The 27,296-nt window shown below is 42.3% G+C and overlaps 1 protein-coding gene across 4 annotated transcripts in view; it reads right to left on the bottom strand.

The window, feature by feature from the left end:
* Window positions 1–17,329: 17,329 nt before the first annotated feature.
* Zbtb44 (zinc finger and BTB domain containing 44) overlaps window positions 17,330–27,296 on the bottom strand; it is a 43,236-nt gene continuing 33,269 nt past the window's right edge. Inside the window, exons 3-6 of one of the 4 annotated variants that reach the window (XM_032909632.1) lie at window positions 25,872–25,956; window positions 23,663–23,826; window positions 21,244–21,544; window positions 17,330–18,873 (exon numbers count right to left, since the gene is read on the bottom strand). In XM_032909632.1, the coding sequence (XP_032765523.1) occupies window positions 18,591–18,873; window positions 21,244–21,544; window positions 23,663–23,826; window positions 25,872–25,956 (833 nt within the window). In that variant the 3' untranslated portion in view covers window positions 17,330–18,590. The remainder of the gene's footprint in view (window positions 18,874–21,243; window positions 21,545–23,662; window positions 23,827–25,871; window positions 25,957–27,296) is intronic. The other 3 variants (XM_032909635.1, XM_032909633.1, XM_032909634.1) reach the window with 3 other exon arrangements.

Below are 27,296 nucleotides of genomic sequence, written 5' to 3'. Positions count from 1 at the left end.
ATGTACCTGGCCTACGTACCCACCTCTAACCCTTCTGCCTCAGCCTCACAAGTGCTGGGATTACAAGTGGGCACTACCATGCTGGCCTAAGTGGTCTATGTATGGAATTCTGCTTAATCCTCAAGATAGTCCTACATTTTACAGAGAATGCCAGGGGACCAGGGTCTTAGATGACTTTCCCAAAGCCCACACTTAGAGGAAAGCGGACATAGGATCTGAGCACAGGTGACAGAGCCCCTGGGCCTGCACTGGGAAGCCCCACACTATCTATTGTGCGGACACAAATGTCCGTTCCAGCATATTCTGGGTGTGTATACACGCTACCAGCGCTCCACAGAGAAAGGAGACTAACACTCGGAGTGGACGAAAGTGGTTCACACTCCTAGTACAAAAGTCTGGAAATGATTTAGTTTGTGGGCCCTCTTCTGTATGTATGCCTCAGGGTAGCTGAAGGACGTGAACCAGCACGTGGGAACTCTTTGCCAGGCATGAGTCCCCCTGAGCTTCCTAAGCCAGGAGGTTCGTTTCAAGGCTGGGCCTTGCTCTAGGCTAGTGATGAGCATGTCTTCCTCTGGCTTTGCCCGCCTGGGTAGAATAGGGTCCACCTACCAAGTCAGTAGCTTTGGAGTCACCTCAACTTTCAGATTAAGGGTGAAAATTGGGATAGAATGAACAGAAAGCTCAGACCCAGCTACTCCAAGTGGGGTGACAATCAGCAAGGGATTCTGGGAAGCTGCTGAATACCACTGAGAATGATGAGACCAAACCCATAGTAAGAGCGGGCTACCCCTCATTTCCCCCACCCCCAGTTTTAGATCTTAATAAGGGAGGCCCAAGTCGCTCTTCCATAGAGGGACAAGCATGACTGGCAGGGCAGAGGTGACACAGGTGCTTGCAAACCCACTGCCAGCAAGTCCTAGTGACATCTGTGGCCCGGCTCTGCTCTGAGATGACTCCTTTGAGCTCATGACAGAGACAGTGGAAAGAGGGACACAGGAAGCAAGCAGTCCCGCTGCACAGAGGACTGTCTAATGTGTACGCCACAGTGATGGCTGCTGGATCTGTAGGCCTGCGGGGAGACTATTTAATGAAGACTCCCAACTCAGGGTTTCAGTGAGCCTCGTCCTGCTCTCCATCTCTCATTCTAGTTCTGTCACTGTGCCTGCAGCTGTGGCTTTGCCCTTTCCACTCGTGTTTCCAGGCGTGGGCGTGGGTGGAGAGGCTCCATTGTCTGTCTGTTCCATTGTCTCAGCATCTTCCAGCAGGAGGGCCCTGCTTTCCTGGGGCGCGGGCTCAACTTTCCCTTCCTCTTAGCTCATATGCTTCCCCCACACATCATCTTCAACTTCGAGGTTATCATAGCTTCTTCCACCACACCCGTGACCCATAACAGCTTATCTGTGTGCCACTCCATGTGGTCCTGCTTAACTCAACGGGGGAATTTTTCAGGTCCGGCCTAGCCAGAACTCCAAGGACATGGTGTGCAGGGACAGAGGCAATGAGAGGAGATCTTCCAGGGAAGGGCGGAGGTCCCCTCAGACGGAAGGCCATTCAGAGGCCGGTTCATAAAGGAGAGCGCACCTTAGCGCTCTCTCATGGAGGGTTAAAGCTTAGGCAGTCTACAGGACAACACAGGGACATGGACTTAGGAAAAAAGTTAATCTGCTTGAAAGATTTGTGGCAAAACAAAATGAATGCCAGGTTACTCATATAAGCCAAGTGGGAGGAGAGACTTTCTGTTCATTAACTCAGCATGGTGCCCATTGTGATTGGGACTGCGGGCACTTGATACAGGATGCCCGGCTGACTGGAAGTTAGAGGATGACTTAAGTTGTCAAGCTCGGTGGGTGGCAGCTGGACCCTATGGACTGAGCCATCTTACTGGCTGTGTGCAGGGACTTTTTGCACAACCCTTCAGCTTTTCAGTGTAACATCTTTTCTGAGGTGAGTTTAGGTGTGGAAGAATACTAGCCTCACTTCAGTGGGAAAGAACCTTAACCTGGAGGTCCCCTAGGCCTGGGAAGACTTCGAATGACTTCAAGTTGTGAGAGCAGACGAGCTTCTTGGATGGAAGACTCACTGTCCTTTCATTGTTTGCCCTGCCCTTGTCGAGTGTCCCACTGGGCCCTCTGCTGGGTATTAGAGATGAACAGGACCTGAGCTCATGGGCTCAACAGTGGCAGGCACAACCAGCAGCGTGTGGCCGACACCTTGTATATATCCCCTGCCTCATTCTCCGAGTGTCCCGGAAGTGGATCAGTCGTTCCGGCTGCAGAGGAGCTCCAGGCCCAGAGATGCCCTGCTCACGGCTTCTCAGCCAGCGGAGTACGTCCCACAGCTGCCTGAGGAACAGAGGAGCTCTGGCCCTCTCTGGAGCCTAGGTCATGTCCACCTGGGGCTCTGGAGTGCCAGAACTCTTGTGTCAGACAATAAATCCGCTGGCTGAGGCACACGTGGAAAAGGCTAGAAGAAATGCTCACTAGCTGGGCTGCACTGGCTCTTTCCAAGTCTTTCCCATTCCCATGCCTTTGGCTTCCTCCAGTAGTAGCTGCTGGGCATTTCCCTTATGCAGGGGCCAAACCATCTGCTTTCTCTTACTACTCTGCCCGGGGCAGTGTGGATGGAGAAATGGTTCCTTGAGGTCTTGGCTGTGGGCAGAACACCATGTTCCATCCTGGAGTTCAGGACCAGCCCCTGCTCCTCACCAGCCTCCTCTGAGCCCTAAACTTCTGTGGAAAACTGGCCCCAAGAGATGCTTCTGCAAAGGGAACAGAGTCCACAATGCAGGTGCCTTCGCTTTGAGCTAGGCCTGGAAAGATGGTTAAAACTCTGCTGGGGGCAGGGACCTAGGGCAGACCCCTTTGTCAGATTTCTCAATTCCAAAGGTCAATATGCCAACCATGTGGATGGGCTTCATTCTGTACCTGAGAAATAAGAATTTTTATGGAACTGGGGTAATGGAACCAAACAACCCCATTTTGTTATTAAGGGATTTTGAAAATAAGTCAAGTGACATTTGGACAAGTTCATCAGGTGCTTAAACAGAAAAACTTTAATTGGATTTTAAATGTTTTGTAAAGACAAATACAGAAAGTTCACTTTAGTTTCTACCTTGCAGTTCATTCCAGGTGAGGACACTAGGGGGCGCTCACACACCGTACTTAAGTGTGGTCAGTGGGGCACAATGAGACAAGTGCAGTCCAGAAGGAAGCTTTGGGCATCCTCCGCCAAAGCAATTATGGCAACCATGGATGCTGACCACCTGTGTCCCCATAAAGGGTGACACTGGACTTATTGTGAAGGTGGCTTTCCATAACTGGCTGTATCAGCTTTCCTATGCTGTATATTCCCATCATGTGTAAACATCCCAAGGGAGGTGGTGCATGCTGCCTGTTGTCCATGCGGCAGGGAACCTGGCAGACTCCTTTTAAGACCCAGTGGTTCCCGAGCTCTTGAACTGAGCGTCCAACACTGTTCGCACGTGCGGAAGGAGCCTCTCTGCTGTGACAGAGGCAGTTAAGGGTTGAAGATGCAGGCTTCTTCTGGGGTAGTGCTATAAATCTTTAATTTCAGCTCTTGGCATGCAAAGGAAGGTGGATTTCTATGTGTTTGAAGCCAGCCTGGTCTACATAGTGAGGCCCCTTCTTCAAACAAACAAACAAACAAACAAACAAACCAGCAAACCAGCTTTGCTGGCTGATGCCTTGGGTGGAGCTAGTCTGCGGGAGCCAGGAAAGCAGTGCATGGTCACAACTATGGGGAAGCAGTTTAAAATTGTTCTTTCTTTTGGGTGCTTGTTTTCAATACACACATCCTGACCACCATAGTTTCCCCTCCCTCCTCTCTCCCCCGGATCCACTAAGAGCAGGCCTATGGGTGGGGGCATCGCCTGAACACAGCGTTAACAAGGTACAATAAGACCAGGCACAAACCCTCCTGTGTCAAGGCTGGATGAGGCAACCCAGCAGGAGGAGAGGGGGTCTAGGAGGTTGGCAAAAGAATCAGAGACACCCCCATTTCTGTTGCTAGGGATCCCACAGGAACACCATGCTGACCAGTACAACATACAGAGGACCTATGCAGGCTCGGTGATTGGCCACCTCAGTCTGTGAGCCCCCACGAGCCTGTTTAGTTGACTCTGTGGGTCGAGTTCTCCTGGGTACCTGCTCTCTCTGGCTCACACAATCCTTTTTCCCTCTTCCTGCTTCTTCTGCTGGGTTCCCTTAGTTCCAAAGAACCTGATGGGAATCTCCAATTTGGGTTCTCTCTGCCTAATGTTTGGTTGCGGTTACAAGTGTCTGCTTACATCATTAAGCATCCTTTTCAAAATACATTTTGATTCAGTTGGGATGTGTGTGTTGGGGGATGGTAAGTGAGCAGGTGGCCAGGTAACTTGCAGGAGTCAGCTCTCTTCCTTTCACGCTGTAGGTCCTAGGGTTAGAAGTCTGTCAGTCTTTGTGGGAAATGCCTTTACCTCATTCAATGGGCCCTTCCTTTTCCTATGGCTGGCCTGGGAGTGTTCCTCATGTCAGGCCTGCTTTTCTAGCCTCTCTGCTGTTTACTAGGGCAGTTGCAGTGAGTGTAAGCCAAGCACCTCGTCCTTCTAGCACTGGAGCCTTCAGAGAACATTGAGAGCTGGGAGGAGTCTGCCTGCTCTGGGAAGATTCTAACTGGTGTGTCCTCCTTGCCGAGGGTTCAAATGGCTGGGGGGAGGAAGGACACTAAGGGTCACAACATAGTACCCTTACCCCTTTCAAAGACAGAGTCTGGTTATATTGCCCAGACTGCTCTTGGAACTCCTGGGCTTACGTGACTCTCCTGCTGCAGCTTCCAAGTCACCAGGATTTGTGGTGTGGGCCAAGTTCGTTGGCTTTTTGTTGACTTCTGTGATTGTGGCCCACGTTCCAAAAGCTTTATGTTCCCATCTCCTCATTTGGTCAACTCAAAGACAGTTGCTGATGTCTTACCAGGTACCAGGCCTGTTTTCCCCAAGCATTGGAGTGCAGCTGTGAACTCCAAAATAACATGGGAAGTGAGACATAGGGAGGAGCAGGGCTCTCATGATGGACCCAGCGTCCTGAGTGCAACTCCCTCAGCCATTCATCTTCCTACCACAAGGGTAGCAAGGCATTTGACAAGCAGCTGCTGCTGGGTGGGCCAGATTTTAAAATGCTCAAAAGATCTAAATACTTCTTGAGGTAGTACAAATGTCTCAATGTCTGTCTGTCTGTCTGTCTGTCTGTCTGTCTGTCTCTCTCTCTCTCTCACACACACACACACCCCTAGAGCATTATTCAGTCATAGAGAACAAGATTCTGTCATTTGCAAGGAAAGGGATGGGCATCAGGTAAGTGAAGTAACTTCTCCCCAGGAAGATAAGCACTGCAGTCTGTGGTACCCACTACCCAAGCGGTAGACTGTCTAGTATGATCTACACTCTGGAGTCTCGCTCAGCACGGCAACCAACCAATCAGACCTGGGGCCGGATATCTTTGCATGTGGAAACCAAAATAAGACAACCTCAAGAGAGACTATTAAGGGGCTGGGGAGAAGGATGTACAGAAGTGAAGAAAAAGAAAATGTGAAATTGTGACCATACACAAGGTATAAGCATGTATGAAAATGCCTTAGTTTAAGTCATTATTCTGTGCAATTAAGGGCTGAAGAGATGGCTTGGTACGTAAGAGCATGGACTGTTCTTCAAGAAGATGCAGGTTCTACTTATTCCCAGCACCCACACGGCAACTTACAACCACCTTTAATTCCAGTTCCAGAAGATTCAATGCCCTCTTCTGGCCTCTGCAAGCACCAGGTATATATGTGGTACACACTCATCCATACAGGCAAAAAAACTCACAGAAAATTAAAAAAAAATTCAGGAGCACAAGTGCTTCCACCACCACCACGACCACCACCACAACCACCACCCAGCTTCAGAGTACACAAAATAAGCATGTTTGGTACCATATATCCTGGCCCAATAGTCACATGTGCTAGACTGTCTCTCTCCTTGGAATCAGTGAATAAGCACAGCAGTAGCAAGAGGGCCAGACCTCTGTACTGACAGCTTCAGCCTTTCAGAGCACCGTGTTTGCCCTGCGCATCCTCCTCCATGTGAATGGGAAGGGAACTGGAACACTCACAGCACACCCTAAGCGCTGGGGCAGGCAGGGACTGGGCATGAGGGTGCTGGTGGTGGGAGAGTCAGCCCAGTGGAGAATGCTGACCTCAGGGCCTCAGAGCCAAAGGGAGGGAGGATGGAAATGTGACTGGAAAGGGTGCTGCAGGCGACAGCAGGGAGAACCCCAAGAAAGGAAGGGTGGACTCGCTGGGCTGCTCTTACCAGGCTTGGAGAGGCTTTTGGTCCGATGCCCTCGGTAGTCTGGTAGCAGTCAGACCTGAAAATGAGGCCTTACCAGACCCTAAGAGTTCAGCAGCACTGCAAGGCCTTGGAGGGGACTCAATTAGGAAAGTCCTCTTTCTTCAGCACTCCCACTTGTTACACAGAAATGTGACATGTACACATGGATGTGCATGAAGATGTGCACTTTAGTCCAAAGGGAATCTGCAGAGACCCCGCTGAATGTGTGTGCCCATGTAGTAGGTTAGAATTCTCACACAAGCCACACAGACGTGGGGTGTTGTGGACTAAAGCTCTGGAGAAACTACACATGTAGCAGCATGGGCTGGGCTCTCCAGGAGCAGTGTGCCCTTTACACATGCCCTCCCACTTTACAAAGCTGCTTCGTGTACTGGGTGAACAGAACAGCATAGTCGTTGGAGGAATACATGCGGGTGCATTCGGGACTAGCAATAATAGCAGTTTACCCAGCCAGAGGTCCTGTACCACCGGCATGCTACTCTAGAACTGAGCAAACAACTAGTTTGCAGAGTAGTGTAAACGACATATAATGCTGTTAAAGTAATAATTCTGGATACTGAGAACAAGGTCCAACACTTAAATAAAACAAAACAAAAACTCCCAAACCCAAACCTCAATCTATAATGTTATAAGTGCCTGACTGGATTAACCCAGTTGGTGACTTGCTCTGGGAAGAACAGGCCTCTGAATCTGCAGGAAGACACCCACTGGGCCTGGAAACAAATTCTGTCATTCTGTCTCATATTCTAAACCTCCCAGCAATGCCTGCTTTTAGCTTTTGTTCTGGATAACTCACTGCCTGGTCACAAGTTAAGCAGGGTAGTGAGTGTGTGTGTGTGTGTGTGTTGGCACTACCCGCTATCTATGCCTGTGTGTGACACTCATCTCCTCCTTAGTGACTTTGATTAGCTGTCACTTCTGGCCACCTAACTGCACTCAGCCTATGAACACATTTTTCTTCAGCAATTACTAATCCATATATTACATTCCTTTTTTAATTGTTGACCCTGTTCCCTACCCTCGCAGGACAACTCTATCAGGGCAAGATCTGGGCTTGCAAGCCCAATACCTGCTCTCTGGGTTCTAATGCTTATGAATAGAAAATGACTTGCAAGCCACCAACAATGTCTGGGATAAGCAATCCCATAAACCAATTCAGCAGATGAATTCTGCTAGCAAGCAAGTACATTAATACACTAAATATTGTACAGCCATAAGGAGGGACACTGCCTCAGCCGAGTACGAGCTCCTGTGACCTGCAGCGATGGTGTTCTGGCACATGCATGCACACTTCACCTCCAAGCTGCACCACAGTCCTCTTGCAGACTCTCAGTCAGAGCTCATCCTTACTCTGCTTTCTTTCTTTTTTTTTTTTTTTAAATTTTTTTTTTTTTTAGATTTATTCATTTATTATATATAAGTACACTGTAGCTGTCTTCAGATACACCAGAAGAGGGCACCAGATCTCTTTACAGATGGTTGTGAGCCACCATGTGGTTGCTGGGAATTGAACTCAGGACCTCTGGAAGAGCAGTCAGTGCTCTTAACCGCTGAGCCATCTCTCCAGCCCCTTACTCTGCTTTCTTATGGAGTTTCCTTTAAAAACAAAGCCAGGATGCCCGGGCAGTGAACAGGCTGCAGGTATAGAACGGCCATGGCAGGATCCCCCACTGCTGGGAGCCAAGACTCACAACTAAGCTCAAGGCCCACTTTCCAGCCCATCCACTAATGGCTGCTTCTCTAGCAGCCCTGCTCTCTTACCTTTTCTTGGGCTCTAACTCTGATGAACTCAAGTCTGTTATGTGCTCCCTCAGATCTTGTTCTTAATTCTAGAGATCGGATTCTGGTCTTTTGTTCAGTTAATGTGATTAGTTTTTCTACCAATTTATTTTTTATTCAGACAGTGCCTCAGTACATCCAGGCCAGCCTTAAACTCCTGCTCTCCCTCCTAGGTGCCAGGCTTTAAACTCCCCCAGACCCTCCCTTCTCCTAAGACGCTGGGATTATGGGCAAGTGCTGCAGCCTTGAACTCTGGCTTGGCCCTAGCCAAGCTTCTAACACAATCCTCGATTCCTCTCATCCAACAATGCCACAAAGTCCAGCACATTACCTTCCGCTCTTTCAGCACTCCCCCTGAAGGCTCAGAATGGACCTCTGAAGCACCCTCCTTCGTCTGTACAAACCCTTCTTCTCCCCAAGAGCCCACCGAGGTGCTGGCTCCTCCTCATGCTTTCCTCGCTGTCCCTTTAGCCAGGTTGCTACTCCAGCCCCACCCCCCACAGAGATTTTCCAGTCTTGGTTCTTTTTTTCCTATTAAAAGTCCTTCCCTTTTTGTTCTTCATGCTGTCCTGATTTGCTGTTTGTTTATGCCTTTGGAGAACAGAAAGAAGGGCTTCGGGTTTGGCAGTGTCTTCAGTAAACGCAGCGTTTGGAAGATGGGAGGGACAGGTATTGGTAGCTTGAAAGGTTTATCTGTTAGTGGCCCCTACAGGAGCGGGAGCCCACAGACAGCAATGGAGTCCTGACAAAGATCAGTTTCCTGGTGTGCTCACCATAACTCGGAGTTTAAAAAACTGGCCTAAAACTGTTCACGTGTATCTGCAGCCATAGATGAACTAAACTCCGTTCCCGTTGCCATTCCTCTCTGCAGCTTTGGTGGCAGCCCACAGCCTTTGGGCTGCCTTCAACTGGATACTATACAGAGTTCTTGCATTTCTCGGAAATAAAAAGAGTTTTTTTTATGATTCCTTAAACAGGCCATCTGACCTAGGAACTGTGGGTATATAAAATACATGGTAACTGAAGTTTCTGAGATGGGACTTGCTGTGTTAGCCAGGCTAATGTGGCTGGTGCTTGTCCCAGCACTAGGGAGGACAGACGTGTAGATTTCCTAGGACGAGTGGCCAGCCAGCCAGCCTGCTCAGGGACCCACCTGCCTCCATCTTCCTAGGCGTGGATCACCCATATGCACGGTAGGTTCTAGAATTGAATTCAGGCCCTAGTGCTTTCAAGTTAAACATGACATGAGCAGTCTCCCTGGCCCACTGTTTTACATGTGATCCCTAAAGGCATTTTACCTTTTGCCTTTTGCACATTAGTCATGTTTTGACGATGCTGCCATCCTTTGGTTATAAACTTACATGTTTTCTAGGGATATTTTGTTTAAAATGTGAATATTCTAAAAACGTTTGGAGACTAATTTATACAATTTTCTACGATCAAAGTATTTTACTAAATAGAGAACAAACTTTCAGAGTAATACTCTGTAACCTTGTGAGTTTTGGAACAGTAAATTCTGTTTAGTTACTTCAAATAAACTTGAACTTGTCAAGCATCTCCCACCCCCCCCCCCGGCCCTGCCTTCAAAAAAAAAAAAAAAAAAATCCTTCCCTTCTGAAAATTCTTTACTTTAGAAGCCATTGCCTCCAAAAGACCAAGAGGGTTCGTGCATTCTGTTCAGTCAGCCAAGGGCCTGCAAGCCATCCATGAATAAGACAGTGTCAGTGACAAGGAGTAAAGATCCAGAGTGTTATGTTAAGCTGAGAGGGAGTCCCACTGAGTGCAGGAGGCTCCCTTATCAAGAGAGGTGTGGATTGTGATGTTTGAGGAAGCAACAGAAAATTTATGATACCTCGGCCAGCTATGCACAGTCGTTCTGAGGATTAAAGGCCAGCCTATGATACTCAGCAAGACCAGAGCCAGCCGGCATCCTCCCTCTCTCCTAAAAATAAGGCTCTACTGGAGGATCCCACTGTGTATATATGTTTGGATCTTTGAAGAGAGCACTTCTGCCTTTGCCCTCAAAGTAGACAAGAGTCTGGGAACTTTTACTTGGCTGTGTTCTATAGCAACTTTTCCAATGGATGATCTCCAGTTGGCAAGAATCAAGGTGATTCATTTGAAGCTGGCCACATACGAGCTGTGTATTGAAGTGGGGTAGGTTAGGTATTGATTCTGCCTAAGTTGTCAAGTTCTCTGGTAAATGAGACTTACTCGTTCAGTAAAATAATTTCCGGTCAGAAACAGCAAAAGGGCTTAGCATCAGGAACTAGGGAAGGGGCCAAAACCACCAGGTCATGCATGATACAAAGGTAGCATGAAAAAGTCCCCTGAATAACCCAAGAAACTGGAAAAAGAGATAAGACTTTCAGAGTCAGAAAGAGAAACTCCAAGGGTTAAAGACAAAGATAGCCGGGAAGGACTGACCACAGGTGGAATTAAGAGATCTGGCAAAAATATAAACGATTCCTTCCTTCTATGAGGAGGCAGTGATCACTTCTCATTCCTAGTTAAACATCAAGATTCTCTACCACATTATCTTTTGCTTCCTATGGCTGGAACAAAGTGTGGTCTTGGAGCCTGCTGTACACTGCTAATACATTTTTTATGGGTTAAAAAAATAAAAATATAGTTGTGAGAAGGGACTGACAAATGAGGGGTCCTGTATTTAAGTACTACCAACTCTGCTCATGGCCTTTGTAATGAACTGTTCCTTATTTATGGAGAATGAATACTTACTTTTTGGTAGGAAACACCAATGAGAACTGGAGGAAGTCACAGGTGTTACAACAACAACAGCCCTTCTTGTCCAGGGGGGCTCTAATTCCACTCGGAGCATTCTCACAGGGGGACTGCTTTCTAGGTTAAACACACCTACCTGTTTTACATCTGTGAGGTTTACTGACATCCAAGAGGGTCATGTAAAATAAAGACAGATTTAATACATACCTTCCCTCCTTTAAGGTTTTTGTTTATATAATTTGAAAACTTTCTCTGTTCTGTTCATTTCTTAGAACAAACTTTCTAGTTCAAAGGCCCAGATTATTAATTCCACCAATTTTTTTTTTTTTTTAAAATTTGGAGCTGGGGACCGAACCCAGGGCTTTGCAGCGCTCTACCACTGAGCTAAATCCCTAACCCCTAATTCTACCAATTTAGAAGACACGTCTTTATTTAGTTACCACTTTTACTATCAGCCTCAGAATCTTTCAGAATTTTTACGCAAAACCTGCATTTTGACTTTTATCCCTGGCCTGTAATCCATGGTTCAGGGTTAGAGAACCAGACTGCTGACTTAGTAAAAATGCCCACTACCAAACACTTAACCCTCTGTCTTAACCTCTGAACCTAACTGACGAACATGACTGTGGCTCACTGAGCTCACTACAGTCATTTCCTCTGAGGCCCCTATGCACCACTTCTGTGATGAGCTGCTTTTCTGTTTCCCACAGTCACTACTGAAATAGCAGCACCGCATCTTCGCCTAATCAGTATTAAATACGAAACAACTTCAGAAAAAAAAAAATCACAGGCCACCATCATCCAATGAGTAACCTTACCCAGGAAGCTGGCTTCCTAGCTCTCAGACTTGATGGCTTCCCCAACTGCTCTCCTGACATTTTCCTCCCCGGCCTGGGCATGGTATGGTGGGATCTGCACTTAGGTGCACTGACAGATGCTATCCACTCTAAGTCTCCAGTCTGCACACACTCAGGGCCCAGTCCCTCCTGCTAGCCACCAGGCAATGACAACAGCAGGAGACTTATTTCATAAAACATCAGTAAGGTATTTTAATGAGAAAAAAAAAAAAACAAAACCAAAACCAAACAAACAAAAAACCCGAAACAAATCTTAGTCTCATGTTTCTATCCAAAGACACTCAAGACTAAATTTTCCCTGTCCATCCCTTCTAACTGCAACTTTATTTGTGACCATTAATAAAGGCCAGTTTAAAGATTAAAAAAAAAATTAAACCTTTTTAAAAAAGATTAAGCAATCAGGCTAGCAAAAAGGTACTCAATACATACTTTTTCTCATATCAAACAAGCTAATATTTCAATACAGTATAACTATACAGAATATATACAATACACATATTTTTCACAAAGCAAACACTAGGCTCAGAACAGATTTGAAAAAACATGATATTCACATTGATTACAATAACTCTAAAAATGATTGTAACGTTGAAACGGCACTTTAGTTTACAAAAAAGTCACAAAAATATATATATATGTATATATATGTAGTCACCAAGAACCATGGTTTCTGTAAAATACTAATAGCCAGATACTAGTTTATAAAACGTGAAGTTATGACACTGTGTACATTTTTTTTAGGAAATCAAAACAAAAATTTAAGACCATTTTTGTTATTGTAGAAAGTCAAACATGCTAAGTAATTTAGCTATGGCCACTGTCACCAAGTAAAGCCACACTTGAATGAGATGACAACTGGTACAGAGCTGGTGACGTGGGGACTGGCACAGCTGGAGAGTAGGACTGCTATAGGAGAGTGGTAGAGAACACGGGGAACATGGAACTGCATTCACACTCTCTCCTCAGCGGTTCCCTCTTTGGCCTGTCTTGTCTCCCAGATGCCAATCCCCCAAGAATCATAATGCTCTACCTGGCAGGGTAGGAAGCTTCCCTGACCTCCGTGCTGCCAGCTACAGGCAAATATTAAAGCATGCATCAGCTATATGAACACTGGCCAGCGCTGGCAGACTGTGCTGCAGTCTCTTTCTAGGCTGTTTGGATTAGAAAGGACCTCAGTTTTAAATGGGGCCAGATTTATATATTAGCCCTATAAAATAGTGAGCTACTATAGCAGCAAATACGAAATCACAGGAGCAAAACCACAAAACTTTATTTAAGAAGTTAATTTGTTACATCAAAGTAATTGTTTTCACCTTTAAATCTGTCTCCCCTCACCAGATATCCTTTTCCCTATCATCAAACTCTCTGGTTTATTACCTCAATCTGACTTTCTTATCACGGTTCTGAAAAAAGATACTCCTAAGCCTGGAAAATCTTTAGTTTACTCTTAAAAATGGGAATACAGGAACTTTAAAGTTAAAAAAAATTCGTTCTAAAAGTATCTTTCACAAATATATATATTTAAATATTAAAATACCTAAGATTTTTATAAAATGGCTTTTGAAAAGACAGTAGAGGCACAAAGAGGCCACATACCATCCTTCAAGTTGAACGTAAGGTGCCACAGGGTGCCTTAACAAAGAGGCAGGCAATATCTAGCTGATGCAACAGGAGACACCAGTATCAATAAACTAAATACATCATTAGAACTTGAGTCAAAACCAGATTTTACCTTGTCAGAGGCTGTTCTTTAAGCAATACTTTCATACATAAGCATCGGAAGCCATCATTTTGTATAAACAAAGTAACAAGTTTATGGCCTCACTTCTAAATATCCAATGCCACTCACTCTAGGGGGCAGAAAAGCAGTGCAACTTCCAAAACTGCATTCTCAGTGTCAAAGACCTTCCTATCAGCTGTCAACCGGAGAAATGCTACCTAACAGGACAAGCCCAGAGAGCACGCACACACTACTCACAGAAAAGGCTCTCTGGAAAACACCACTGCGGACAATGCTTCCATCTTGAAGCCACTCCCTCCTGTGCAGACAGCGCTGACTGCTCAGCAGGTGACGGGCTTTGGTAATGAACTCACTCACAGGGTGACTTTTCAAGCTCTAGGTATAGTCAGTCTGCCATTTGAGAAAACAAGGAATTTAGTAAAAGTCATGACACTATAGCTCCTCAAATGATTACTGGTGACTTTACTAGTAAATCATCACAACTGAGCCCAGGGTTTTTAGGCTTAGCAAAGCTTGATAACTTAGAAATAAAGAATTTAACTTTATAAATTAGGCACTTAAAAAAACTTAATTTTCTCTTATACTTTTAATAAAAACATTAATTTTAATGTTTCTCAATCAGGGTCTGAACTCCTAAGTTTTTGTAAACTGTTATGTCCACAGGAAGCCCGGTGTCTGCTGGAACCGGCCTGGGTTTCACTCAGGGAGCACTGCTAAAGTTGGAGAAGCAGTTAAAGCAACATGTTCAGACACCGCCAAAGCCAAGGCTCCAACTGCACTGTCTGGAATCTACAGTGACTACTTCCAAAACCATGGAACTATCGCTTCTATTATAAACCAGAATTACGATATGGGAAAGCATCTCACTCATCACTTCAGTAACTCCTGGTAGTGCCCAGCAGCATTCCCTGTTCTACACAGTTCATGTTTCTAGGCTGCAGCAAACATCTCAAGTTATGTATTCCGGAGTGAAACATTACAGCCTACTTCTTAACCGGCTTGCGGACTGGCTCAATGCCACTCCAGTGTTTAGCTGACCCATTGCTATTTTGGTAAATTTGTTTTGCTGAAGATTTTTCACGTAAAAATTATCCCATGTCACCACATTCTGTCAAAAACAAGAGTGGATAAATACTAGTATAAGCAAAATAAGAAATCTTAATTTTGATCTTATTTAAAACATGTAGTTATAAATATTCCTCATAGCTGTATTTACTACAACAATAACATCTCTCTACTCCCTCACTTTTGTTCCACTGCCTTCTGGTTTCTACATGTTCTCTTAGCAACTATGGAAATATAAAAAGGCATCTGATGTCAACATTTACAGTGAAAACCTATCTTCCTCCCCTACCTTTGGGCTGTCTGCTCCATTATGTGAGCTTTCCTAGTTCTTTTCCCCCACTCCTAGTTAAGAACTCACATCATTCCTTCATGTAGGTGTATACTTCAGTTTGAAGGCCCTTTGGGCAGATGAGTGATGCTGTACAATGGAAGTTTCCAATTGGCCTGGTCATTAGGTCTACAAACCAAAATCTCTCGAGTTAGAACTGAGGACTGCTCATTTGCCATTGTAAGAAAACAGTGTCTGAGATCCTGCATAACACTGTATGGTCATGTACCTTAGAAAAGCTAACAGACTAACGCCTAATCTGAAAACAGACACTCACCATACAAGTGCCTTCTACTAGTTAGACAAAGGAAAGGAGAGCCTTTTTTCAAGGAGTGAAAGACTTAACATAGCTTCTAAAGGAATGGGGGGGTTGGGGATTTAGTGGTAGAGTGCTTGCCTAGGAAGCGCAAGGCCCTGGGTTTGGTCCCCAGCTCCGGAAAAAAGAACTAAAGGAATGGGGATCAGTTTTAAAACAGGAGAGCCTGGCTCCGTAGTTAGAAGGCAACTGGAGAACCAATGACTCAGTGAACCAGAGGCCCTGACTCCTCCACTCTATTTAGTAAAACATTTTTAACAAAACACAAGTATTTTCTGTTTGTTTTTAATAACAAAGGGAATGTATCTTAACACGGATCCTATTTATTGGGACTTAAAATGTTCAAACATAAGACTGAAATGAAGCCACTTAAACATTTTAGTACATTCTGTCTTAACAAAATTGTGAACTTAAAAAAAAATTAAACTCCACCCCTGAAAAACCCGAAATAAAACCTAGTAATAATGAACTGTGATTAAACTTGAAATTAAACTCAAAATAAAAATTAGGATTGTTTAAAATGACCAATTAAGAGAAGCTCACATATTTTTGGATAATAACATTATCAATATCCATTTCTTAGAAAATTTAAATGCACAAGGTAAAGCGTCCTGTCAACTTTCTGTTTCTGAGTCAGTGGCGTCCTGACGTGACCCTCTGAAGCTGGAAATGCAAAGACTGACAGGAGGGGCTACCGCCTCCAACACGGTGAAGACTTTACCTCTAAAGCACATCCTATCTATTTGGTAGTTGGAAAAAAATTGAAAACAGAGCTTTTCTTATATAAAATGCTTAGATTTTTAAAAAGTAACTTATCTACATTCTAAAATGTAAGCCCTTTAAATATCACAAAGTTACCCTCGTAGGCCTTATGAAAGATAGCTACCTTTAAATATTTATTCTAAACAAGACTGCTTCTCTGTTTAGTTCCCCTGGTGATTTCTAGGATGGGATCACATTAACTGGCTTTCATCTCTTCACAATGTTTTCCATATGTTCTGGTGAAAAGTACACATCTAGGCATTCCCCTCTTAAATCCACTTTAAATAAACTTTAAATATTACTATATATACAATTATCTCTTGCAGTTGTATTTCCTATAATAGACCCATAAACAAAATGTCCTCAAAAAATGTAGAGTCATATTGGAACAGAAAAAGGCCTTTGTATCATTTTATATTAAACACTGGTCAGGTAACTTTATCAAAAAGATTTGGGCAGTAGGCATCTAACCATTTGTGCATTCATAGTATATTGGAATTTCTCATAGTATATTGGAATTTCTTATTGGAAAATCCACAGTGAGGCACGTCCTTCCCAAGGAAGCTAGCAGGGCTGTCCTAACTCAGAATTCCTAGGAGAGGGCATACTGAAACACTTTCACCAAAAATCTCAAAAGAATTCTTCAAATCAATTCATCTCTGATTTACTCTTATTTCTTTCTTCCTTTCCCCTTTTTCTAGCTCTTAACAAAATAAAAACAAAACAACCCAGTTTAGAACCAAAAACATTTACCTTACTAAAATAGGATTCTAATGAGTTTTAGGATTTATTTATTAGTAGGCACAGTTTTCAAAGATCATATGATAATAAAATAAAAATTACTGACTCTTTTAGTTGACTTTTCTGAAGGTCACACACATGCTTGGGAGCAAATGAGTCAGGTAAAAAACTAGAAATACGGGGTGGGGTTGGATCTAGTGATAGAGCACATGCTCATAATATATAAAGTCCTGGGTTCAACTCTCGGTATTAAGAAGAAAAAAGGACAGAGATAGAAATTAAATTGCAGAATTAATAAATTTTAAAGAGACAAATTACTAAAACATAAAGAGTAAGTAAGGTCTGGCACTGGGGTAAAAGTCAGATCATGTGTTTGACTAAGACTATAAGTTGATCTGGATGTGGTGATGTGTCTATGATATGTAATGTTAACAAGCATTGTGGGGGAACTGAGGCAAGAGGATCATGAGTTCTGGACCAACCTGGGCTACCTATGATCCTGTTACAAATATCCAAAGTCAAACAAAAAAACATATGTAGTTTTTATCTTCTAACCCCATCAGGGGCTACCATAATGATAAATGCTGGGGCTACTTTCTATATAAAAAATTACACATAAGTTCATTATTTATTGATTCATGGATACTTCAGATCAAAGAGGCTTTAATGGCAGCAGATAAAAAAGTATATCCCAATCTAGAGTATCATATAAATTTTATCATCTGAGTAGCAAAGTTTTTAGATCTTAGTCTTAACAATCGCTCCTCTAAGTTTTGAGTCATAGATGATCATTTTACCACCTCTTATCTTTCACATTATTGCTCACATCCTGTGAAAACTATGTAATAGCGGCTTTTAACAAACTTGGCAATACCTTAAAATATTTTGGAATAAGAACATTATATTGTTGTCAAATGTGATCTTGTAAACAATCTTAATTGGGTTAAGAATGTAGCCTCAAAACAGAATTCTTTTATTTTGTCCAAAACAGCACAGCATCGACATCCTCAACAATACATAAACCTATATATAAAATATAGAATATCTTCAATATTTTTCTTTTATATGGCAGCACAATAGTATATATGCAAGTGAAAGTGCTGTTGATGGGACACGAGGACACTTATGTGAGCAATGTCCTAGTTAACCAGATGTCAGCAGTCAATGGCCAGTAAGAAAAACAGTCTGAAGAGAGTTCCTGCAAAGCTGGGTATACGTACCTCGTTCTGCACCCTGCCATTCCACGCACGCCTGACTCTTCTCAACCACACCTAGCCTTTGGAGGAGTACTATAAAGGTACAGGAAATACCTGCCTGATACTAATTTTTCACCATGAAAATCCAAAATGGCTTAAAAAAAAAAAAAGAATATACTGGATTCAGAAGTTATTTACCGTCATCTGAAAAAAAAAAAAATACCGTAAATTCTTCCAAAACTACAGGGTTTCTAACACCCTGTGTCCAGGAGTAAACATTCCTTAGGCTTTGTCAAACTCTTTAGTAACTTCTCATTAGCCCTCTTATCTCAGAAAGGTCAACAACAACCCGACTTCTTTTGTATCTGCTGCTGCCCACTTTTAACAATGGGAGGAAGAACTGCCATGTTCTAAGTCAGCTGCTTTTCCTTACTCTTAAAGTTTATGTTCTGTTTCAATGTTACCTTATTGTATACATACTAAAGCAATCTCTCAGCTATGAAAAAAACAAAACAAAGAACCCTCTAGTTTCAGAGCTTACAAAGGGAACCCTTTTTTAAAAAATTAAATTAAATTTAAACATATGAGACCAAGCACAGGCACTTTCCAAAAAAACAAAACAAAACAAAAACAAAAACAAAACAAAACAAAAAAACCCCAAAACCCAGGCCAATCACAGAATCACTCAATAGTTATAGAAGACAGCTCTGCCTTGGGGGGGTCATCTCTGGGAGCATCATCGTGAGCACTGGTCTTTGGCTGCTCTTGCAGGTCCTCCTCCTTTTCTGCAAGCCCACCAAGAGACCCCAGGGGAAAAGTGCTTTCACAATTCTGGGTTGAGGAGACCTGTGAAATCACAGGCATTTGAACAGAAGAGTTGCTTTCAAAAGTATGTTCTCCAAGATCATACTGAACAAGGGTCTCTTCTTGCTCCTGGTTTAAGTAGTCCGGTACTAAGAAATCACTAAATGAGAGGCAAAGGATAAAATACAAGATTAATCTTCAAACTATAATAAAAAGAAATCATCTATAAAACAAGACTGGGACTTTTCATTAATTATTCAATGAAGTTAATAATAAATAAGCTTTCTTAATTATCAACTGAAGCCATTCAATAGAACCAAAGTACATCCCATCTCCCTGTGGGCAATAAAAAAGATTAAGGATCACTTCCAGTGATTCTCTGGACACTTCAAAGGTCTTTCTGGATCTACATATAGGAGTCTGTATATAATGTAAGTGGCATTTCACTAAAGCTGAGTAAAAGGTTTATATAAACCCATTTCTTTATTTCTACCTACATAGAGGTTAGCAAAGAAGCCCAGTCTTTATGCATACATGACCTTACACGTATTTTACTATGTGAAGTTGAAAGATATAGAAATTAAGTGTTCACCTTACTATGTATAAAAACAGTAATACATTTTGGTAAGAATTTAGAAAGAATCTCATTACATTTGGAGTGATCATTTAAAACTTTGAATATTCAGCTTGTGTGCAAAGTAATTTCTGATGTCTGTGCTCTATTTCCTAAAAAGTCTTCATGGGTTAGAGACGAGCAGTATAAGACACAGGGCCCACATGGGAAAGACCATAGGAGAGGTAAAACTGGACTAGTAAGCACATGTAGGATGATGTCATTATGCAGCAAGGCAGGTCCAGGATAAGGTGAAGCCTATCACTGAACGAGAAGAAGGGTAGGCGGGAAAAAAGTCTAGGAAGAGAGGAGGAGGAGAAGTGGGAGAATCCAGATGGAGACGACAGAGCAGGATGATCCAGATCAGGTGGACTGGATCAATTTTACCTTGTCTAGGTTTCTATCTTTATTAATTGGCAATGAGTTTATTGTGTGGATGTACTGTGGACTGAGAATTTAACATATAAATCTGATTGATACATTACAAGTTTCTAGACTTTTGATTTTACCAGGCTATAGGGGATGAGAGCAAAGTTCCTGGAGGAACAGCCTGGAGAGGGCGGCTATAGAATGCCTGGGGCTAGCATGGCATGGTGCCACGCTGGAATGGCCTTTCGGAACGTGATGTGTGTCAGGCGTGGTGACAGCCCGCCAAGGGGACAGTGTGAGAGAGCATGCGGCTCCAGCGGCTCCGCACGGGCACACCGCTGAGCCTTTTATTTTATTTTTATTTTTACCGCAAGTGTAATCTAACTTTACTGACATAACCATACATTCAGAATCAGAACTGATTAAATAAAATGAATACCTGGTCTGGAGGGAAAAATAAATCTATACATTAATAGTTTAGAATTGAAAAGATGTTTATAAAAAAAAAGGTTAGTTTAAAAGTATAAGGGTTTAGAAGGATTTTATTTTTTGAGGAACCAAGGATTCCTACAGAGGTGGAATTCTAACCATGTTAAAAATCACACATAGGGGTTGGGGATTTAGCTCAGTGGTTGCCTAGCAAGCACAAGGCCCTGGGTTCTGTCCCCAGCTCCGAAAAAAAGAAAAGAAAAAAAAAAAATCACACATAACAGAGTGTTATATCCACAGGAGGACTTAGATACTCTCCTGTTAAAGCTTGTGTTTTATCTTCAGCCAAATTTCAAGTGATACCTGACACGCTCAGTCAGCAGCAGAGCTAGAAATAGAACTGCATTTACTTGGATAACCTATAAATCATAAATATATTATTATAGTGAATCATTAATGCTAAGAAGCCAGAGCACTAAATTAAGAAAACAGGAGACTTATTGGATCTAATCATATCCATGGTAACAGGTGTCAAACAGTGTTTTCTAGGAAATGGATACTCCTTTACATAAGACTATTATGTATTTATTTTGTTTTTCCAGATACGGTTTCTCTGTAGACCAGGCTGGCCTGGAACTCAGAGACCTGCCTGCCTCTGGGATTAAGGCACGTACCACTAAACATGGATATCTAAATTTTAGAAAGAACTCTGCTAATATTTATAGTCTGACCTGTAGTCTACTAAGATACAGGTGACATGGTCTATCTGGTAATAAGATCTAGTTAAATCTAGCATATTATATATATTATAAATAGTATATGGAAATTTAATTCCATAAAAACGAAAACCCAAGAGGACAAATAGTCGTCTGTGGGGGTACTTCTACTATTTATTTTGTAGGAAATATTCTAAATACCAATAATATAACTTTATAACTTAGGAGACCTACCAAAATTTCATCTGATGATCAGGAGGTCAGAGTATGCACAGTGGCAATTTAAAGTGAATGTGAATGATTAGCTGGTAACCTGATAGTAACACAGCAGGCTGGCTGCCCTAAAAGCAGGAAGAGTTTAGAAAGCAGGTTTTCCTGATGGGGTTTTCGCTGTGCACCTCACCTGCTCTGGAAGTAGTTTGCTAGCTCTGATGCTTCATGGTTCAGACTCCTCAGGTGCACGATTAAATTTCCAGAGTTGGTGAACATGGCGCCACATGTTTTGCACTCGTAAATCCGAGGCTTGCGGATAATGTGCCGGGAAACCCTCATATGGTGTTTATACTCCCCGAAGGAAGTGAAAGTGGCACTACATATCTGGCACCGGAAACAGCGTTTACCTTCGTGCTTTAGGCGATGCATCTTTAGCGAGTAAGCCCTGGTAAACTTTTTTCCACAGCAGTCACACTGAAATGGTTTAATTCCTATAAAACAAAACAGCAAAATACCATCTGAAAAATAGACTGAGAGGTCATAAAATCACACATTTCTGAATAACATTTTTTTAACAATAATTAAGAAAAAAATGCCAATAAAACAGACTCAACATTCTTTCAGAGATGGTCCAGAATATTTGAAGTCACTACTGCTTTAAAAAAGGGCAAGATAGGGAAGAAGCAATGAGGTAATACATATTGAATTGTTTTCTGAATGATGCATTTTTCAGACTTCAAAAATTAATTAACCTAGCTAGCTTTAACTGTCAACATGACAACAGCCTAGAGTCATGTCAGAATGGAGTCTCAACCGAGGACCTTCCAGAGATCAGCTCAGCCGCATCTGTTGGGGACTGTCTGGATTGCTAGTTGGTGCAGGAAAGCCCAGCCCACTGCGGGCAGTACTACTCTCCAGAGCAGCTGGTTCTGGGTTGTATGAGGAAACTAGGGGATTACAAGCCTGTGAGTGAGCCAGCAAGCAGCATTCCTCCATCGTTTGTGCTCAGATTTCCCTAATAATGGACTATGACCCACCTGTAGGACAAAATAAACCCATTCTCCCCTAAGTTTTATCACCGCAACAAAGGAAACTAACCATTATTTCATTGTTTGTGGAACTGGGATACACTTTAGGACCTGTGCATACTAGCTAAGAGTCCAACCACTGAACCAAAGTTCTAGCTGTAAAACACACCTAAACTACACCATTTATACACCCCCAGTCCCCCCAAACAACAAATATTTTATCAGAGAGGTTTACACTCAAAGTTTAACCATCACCTGTCTGTGATGGTTAGTGCTGTCAATTAAACAAAATGTAGAATCACCTGCAAGATGGGCCTCTGGGTTTACCTTTATTAAGTTAATTGATGTGGGAAGAATCTATTAATTGCTAGTGGGCTCTTTCCCTGGGTAGGGAATTCTGGACTATATCAACAAGAGGGCAAGAAGAATCCTACCTACCATGCATGCATTCCTCACTGTTCTCTGCTCTTGACTGGACTGACATGACCCCTTCAAGCTCCTGCTGCTCTCTATGCCCTCCCTGCCACGATGGACTTACTTTAACTGAACTGTGAGCCATATGAACCCCTTTTCCTTTAGGTCGCTTTTCTCAGGATATTTTATTACAAAAGGAAAAATTCTAATATCTCTGTATATAACAATCATGATAAGCTCATTAAATGATAATTAGCTTTTCAGTATTTAAGATATTAATAAGGGAGCTATAAAGAATATTAACAGTTTCATTATAGTTACTACCACAATTTGGGGGGAAGGAGGCTAAAACTGCAGAACACAACACAACTGTGGACTTAACGAGAATGCAGGAAGTAGCACTAAGACAGAGACTGCCAGACCGCACAGAGCTGGAGAAACAAGCTGCAGCTGACACAGCCACCACCCTCTCAGCCTTCAGGCAGAGTTCTACTGTCTACCCTGTACCATCACCATAGTCAAACTTTGCTCACCACATCCATCTAACATTTTTTTCCTGTCCAAAAAACTACTACAAAGCTAACTAATCAAAAGCAGATACTGACAGAATTAAAACAAATTATGAAATCCTTCAAGCAGGTTAATTTGTCAAAAATCTCAAACTTAGGGAGAAGTTCAAAGTATTGCCTATGTATAATTTTTAACTTTATTTGCACTTGTGAAACATATACTCAATATAGCCAGTACCTGTTAACGTATACATTTACCATACATAACTGCATCTAAGTTTTAATCAGAATATTGGATACCTGTGGTAAAACATTCTAGTTTCCCAACATTTCAAAGAGAGACCGTAGTTAGCTAACTCGGTCTCATCTGACTTTTCAGGACTACACGTTTCTTTTCTGTTCTGTAATTCACCTCCCTCATCCCACCCAGCCTCCACTTCCTAAACCCTACCCCCTTGCTTAGATGGAATGGAGTCTTTCTATTATACAGTCTAGGCTGGCCTCAAATTCTAGACCTTCGTGTCTCACTCTTGAGTTACGGGATTGAAGGTATGTGTCATTATGCCTGGCACAAAGTCTTTACTTTCTATTTTAATCGGATTACAAAGCAAAATGTTTGGCACACCCCCTTAGACAACAACATTGAAGGTAACATTACCTGAGTGGATAAGCATGTGCTGTTTTAGATTCTGAATACGGGTGAAGCGAACCCCACAGGTTGGACACTGAAAAGGTCTGTCTGGACCATTTGGACTTGGTCGTTCTGTACTGCTGGTAGAAGGAGCAATGTAGAGTTGATAGGGATACTGAACATTTTCCAATCTAAAAAAATAAACCAAAGAAGACAACGAGGCTCTCATGTTTAAGTTGAATACACATTTCTGTAGCCCAATTCTTACATGAACCAATGAAGCAACAAAGACTTTTATTTATTTAAATTTATAAAGCAATGTGACTGCCAGAATGCCCAGAATCTTTAAGTGTGGATTTAAAACACAAAACATATAAGCTGTTTTACCTTAGATACCCTTCAATCTCTTGAATTCCCTCCTTTCTTCTGTTTTAATTTAGACCCTTATCATTTCCCCCTTTAAAATCTTGCGACAACTGTCTTTAGAATAAATTCTCATCCCCCACAAGAAGTGTCCAAAACTACTCATATATGAACTTTCTCTTCCCAGTCTAATTTCTGGTCACACTCCCCATGCCTCAAAATATACTTTTCCCTAAATAATCCCTCTAGTGTGCTTATGTTCTGTGCTTTCACTTACTGAACGTCCTCTATGAGCCTGCCTTCTTTGCTCAGGTTGTAGCCACTCATTTTATAAAATGTAGCTGATGTAATCATCTCCTCTTCCAGCAAGCCTGGATTGGTCTACTGCTTAAGTAGGTAACTTCCTAATGATAGCGGCAAACCCCTGCAGATTACCCTATCTACCTTCTACCTCTTCGCTTCCCTGAAAACTCATGAAGCTCTCAAGAGAAAGGCTATTTCATTTCTATACTTCCATGACTCAGCAAAGTGTTTAATAAAGAACAGGCAACTTGATTACTATTTAAAAAATTTAAATCGAAGAATAAGGGCACTTATGCTTACTTATGGTTTTATTAATTTATTCAAGTGGTTTGGTTCATAATCTTCCAGGGTTATCTACTCAAGAACACATCTTTGATCCTTCAAGTTTTCAGCAAGTACAGATATTAAGAATTAAGACCATTCTGCACTCTATCTGAGCAGCAGTTCTTCCAGTAGAATCTATACTCAGTGGTGAGAGACAACTGAGTGCTGGTTTAAGGTGGCAGTCAGTGAAGGCCTTCTCAACGATTGACACCAAGTCAATGATTTGAAGGTCAGAGTCAGAGGGAGCCGGCGCACTTGTTAAGAGCACCGGATGCTCTTCCAGGACCTGAGTTTGAGTCCCAGCACCCACATAATAGTGCCTCACAACCATCTGAAACTCCAGTTCCAGGGGATCTAATGCCCTCTAATAGCTTCTGCAGGCACCCGGCAGAGATGTGATACATAGTACACAAACATATACGCAGGCAAAACACCCATATACATTAAATTATAAAAAAATTTAAGAGTCAAAAGAGTGAGTGGAGAGGAAGGGAGAAAATATCTTAAGCAAAGGTTATGAAACAGAAAGGTTCAAAGGGAGGATCAAATATGGAGTGCTTTAGGAACTGATGAGGGCTTGGTAGAAGATTATTAAAAAGTAAGTAATTTAGCTTTTGTTTGTTTTTTGAGACAGGGCTTCTCTGTATAGGACTGCTGTCCTAGAGTTCATTTTGTAGATCAGGATATCTGCCTGCCTCTGCCTCTGCACTGCTGGGATTAAAGGTGTGTACCAGAACTGCCTGGCACACATTTAGATTTCAAGTAAAAACCATGACTTCTTAGTTAAACATAAAGTGATCTAGTAGTATATGGAGAATGGACTTAAGCAGAAGAATGAAATCAGGGACCAATAATTTCCAAACTACTAGAGTAGTCAGGAGAAAGACAGCAGTGACTTAAACCAGCATGGCAGTTTAACTAGGAAAAATGAAGTAGGAATTCTGAACACAGAATTGAAAGGACTTAAAGATTAGTTTCAGGGCCATCAAATGAGAAATGATGAAGGAAAAAGGATAATATATATAGTTCTCATAGGCTGAATGAAGACCTTGGAAATCACATATGGCACCTAGAACTATACTTGGCAAATAAGAGAGCAATCATTCCATATATAAGGTTAGGAGACTAGACAGTTTTAGAAACATGCAAAATTGTACTTAAGTTTCAATTTCTTACACAAGTTTGAATTGAGAACTATAAGCACAGTCTTCATGAGGAAAGGACATCCTACTATGTTGACACTAACCTGTCATCCTCATCTGCATGAGCATTGGTGCTAGAAGTGCTCTGAAGTGTAGGCAATCCTTCAGTGACTCCTTCATCCACTGAGCCTGCAAAAGGAAGTTTTAGAAGGAACAGCTGCTAATGTTTGGTGCAAATAATCCAAGATGTTAACTGCAAGTCACATATCAATCCTCTAACTTATCTAGTGCTCACATCTTATTAAAGTGTAGTGATGTTTTACACACACACACACACACACACACACACACACACACACACACACACACACACACACACACACACACACACACACGTTTTTCCCAGACAGGGTTTCTCGGTTCCTTGGCTGTCCTAGAACTCATGCTGTAGACCAGGTTGGTCTTAAACTCACAGAGATCCGCCTGGCTCCTCCCAAGTACTAGGATTAAAATTGTGTGCCACCATCCCCTGGCTATAAACCACCTGGCTATATTTTATTTTTGATTAAAAGTAAATCACATAGGGCCAGCAAGATGATTTAACAAATGGAACTTCAATATTTAAATTTTTCAGGTATATTTCTTTTCTAGGAACCTTGGGAAAATATGCAGAACAATCTAGTGCAAACTGAAATCCACATAAAATTACATAATACTGATACTTACCTTAAAAACATTGTTATTTTGTATCTTTTAAGAGTTACTTTATTGTCACAATTTTTACAGACAATTTAAAGGACAAGGATCTGAGAGATGGCTCAGCAGTTAAGAGCACTGGCTGTTCTTCCAGAAGATCTGGGTTCAATTCCCAATACTTACACGGTGGTTCTAACTCCAGTTTAGCATTGTCTAGTTATAAACTTGAATTATGCATTCATATATATTCATATACTGTATGTATCTTGCAGCTTCTTCACATACTGTAGGCATGTTCACATTGTCATTATTTTCACTGTTACAGAATATTTATAAGCTGTTCCCTTGTGAGGGAAGTATGGGATTTTTCTATAAACTCTGCTGCTGGTGAATGCTCTTACAGAAGTAAGTTAATGTACATGTGTAGAATTCAAGTCTCTGTCTACTGGATTGGAAATTATATACTTCCCTACTGCTTTTACTGGTTAGTTATCTTAGTCATTTCACATACTCTGGGCTGGGATGTAGTAAATCAAATGCCTAGCATGCAGAAAGCCCTGGGTTCTGTCCCTTAACAACTCCTTCTCCCAGCTCTTGGGTCAGGATATAATTTACCAAAGTCTAACAAAAACCTTCACAACTTTCCACATAACCCAAGGGTGGCTGACAGCCTGAACCCCCTTTCCTACTGGCTTTAATTCTATAGCAAATTTTCTGGCATTTTGATTGATTAGCCCTGCAGATATTACTGCTCTGTTATGTTGCTTATATTTCTTCTTTAAAGAACATGCCTGTTCTTAAAATATGATTTAATGTTTAGTTTTGCTCCATGA

This window comes from Rattus rattus, chromosome 8, assembly GCF_011064425.1.
Source record: "Rattus rattus isolate New Zealand chromosome 8, Rrattus_CSIRO_v1, whole genome shotgun sequence".
Taxonomy (NCBI): domain Eukaryota; kingdom Metazoa; phylum Chordata; class Mammalia; order Rodentia; family Muridae; genus Rattus; species Rattus rattus.
This window is presented reverse-complemented; position numbering and strand designations above follow the sequence as displayed.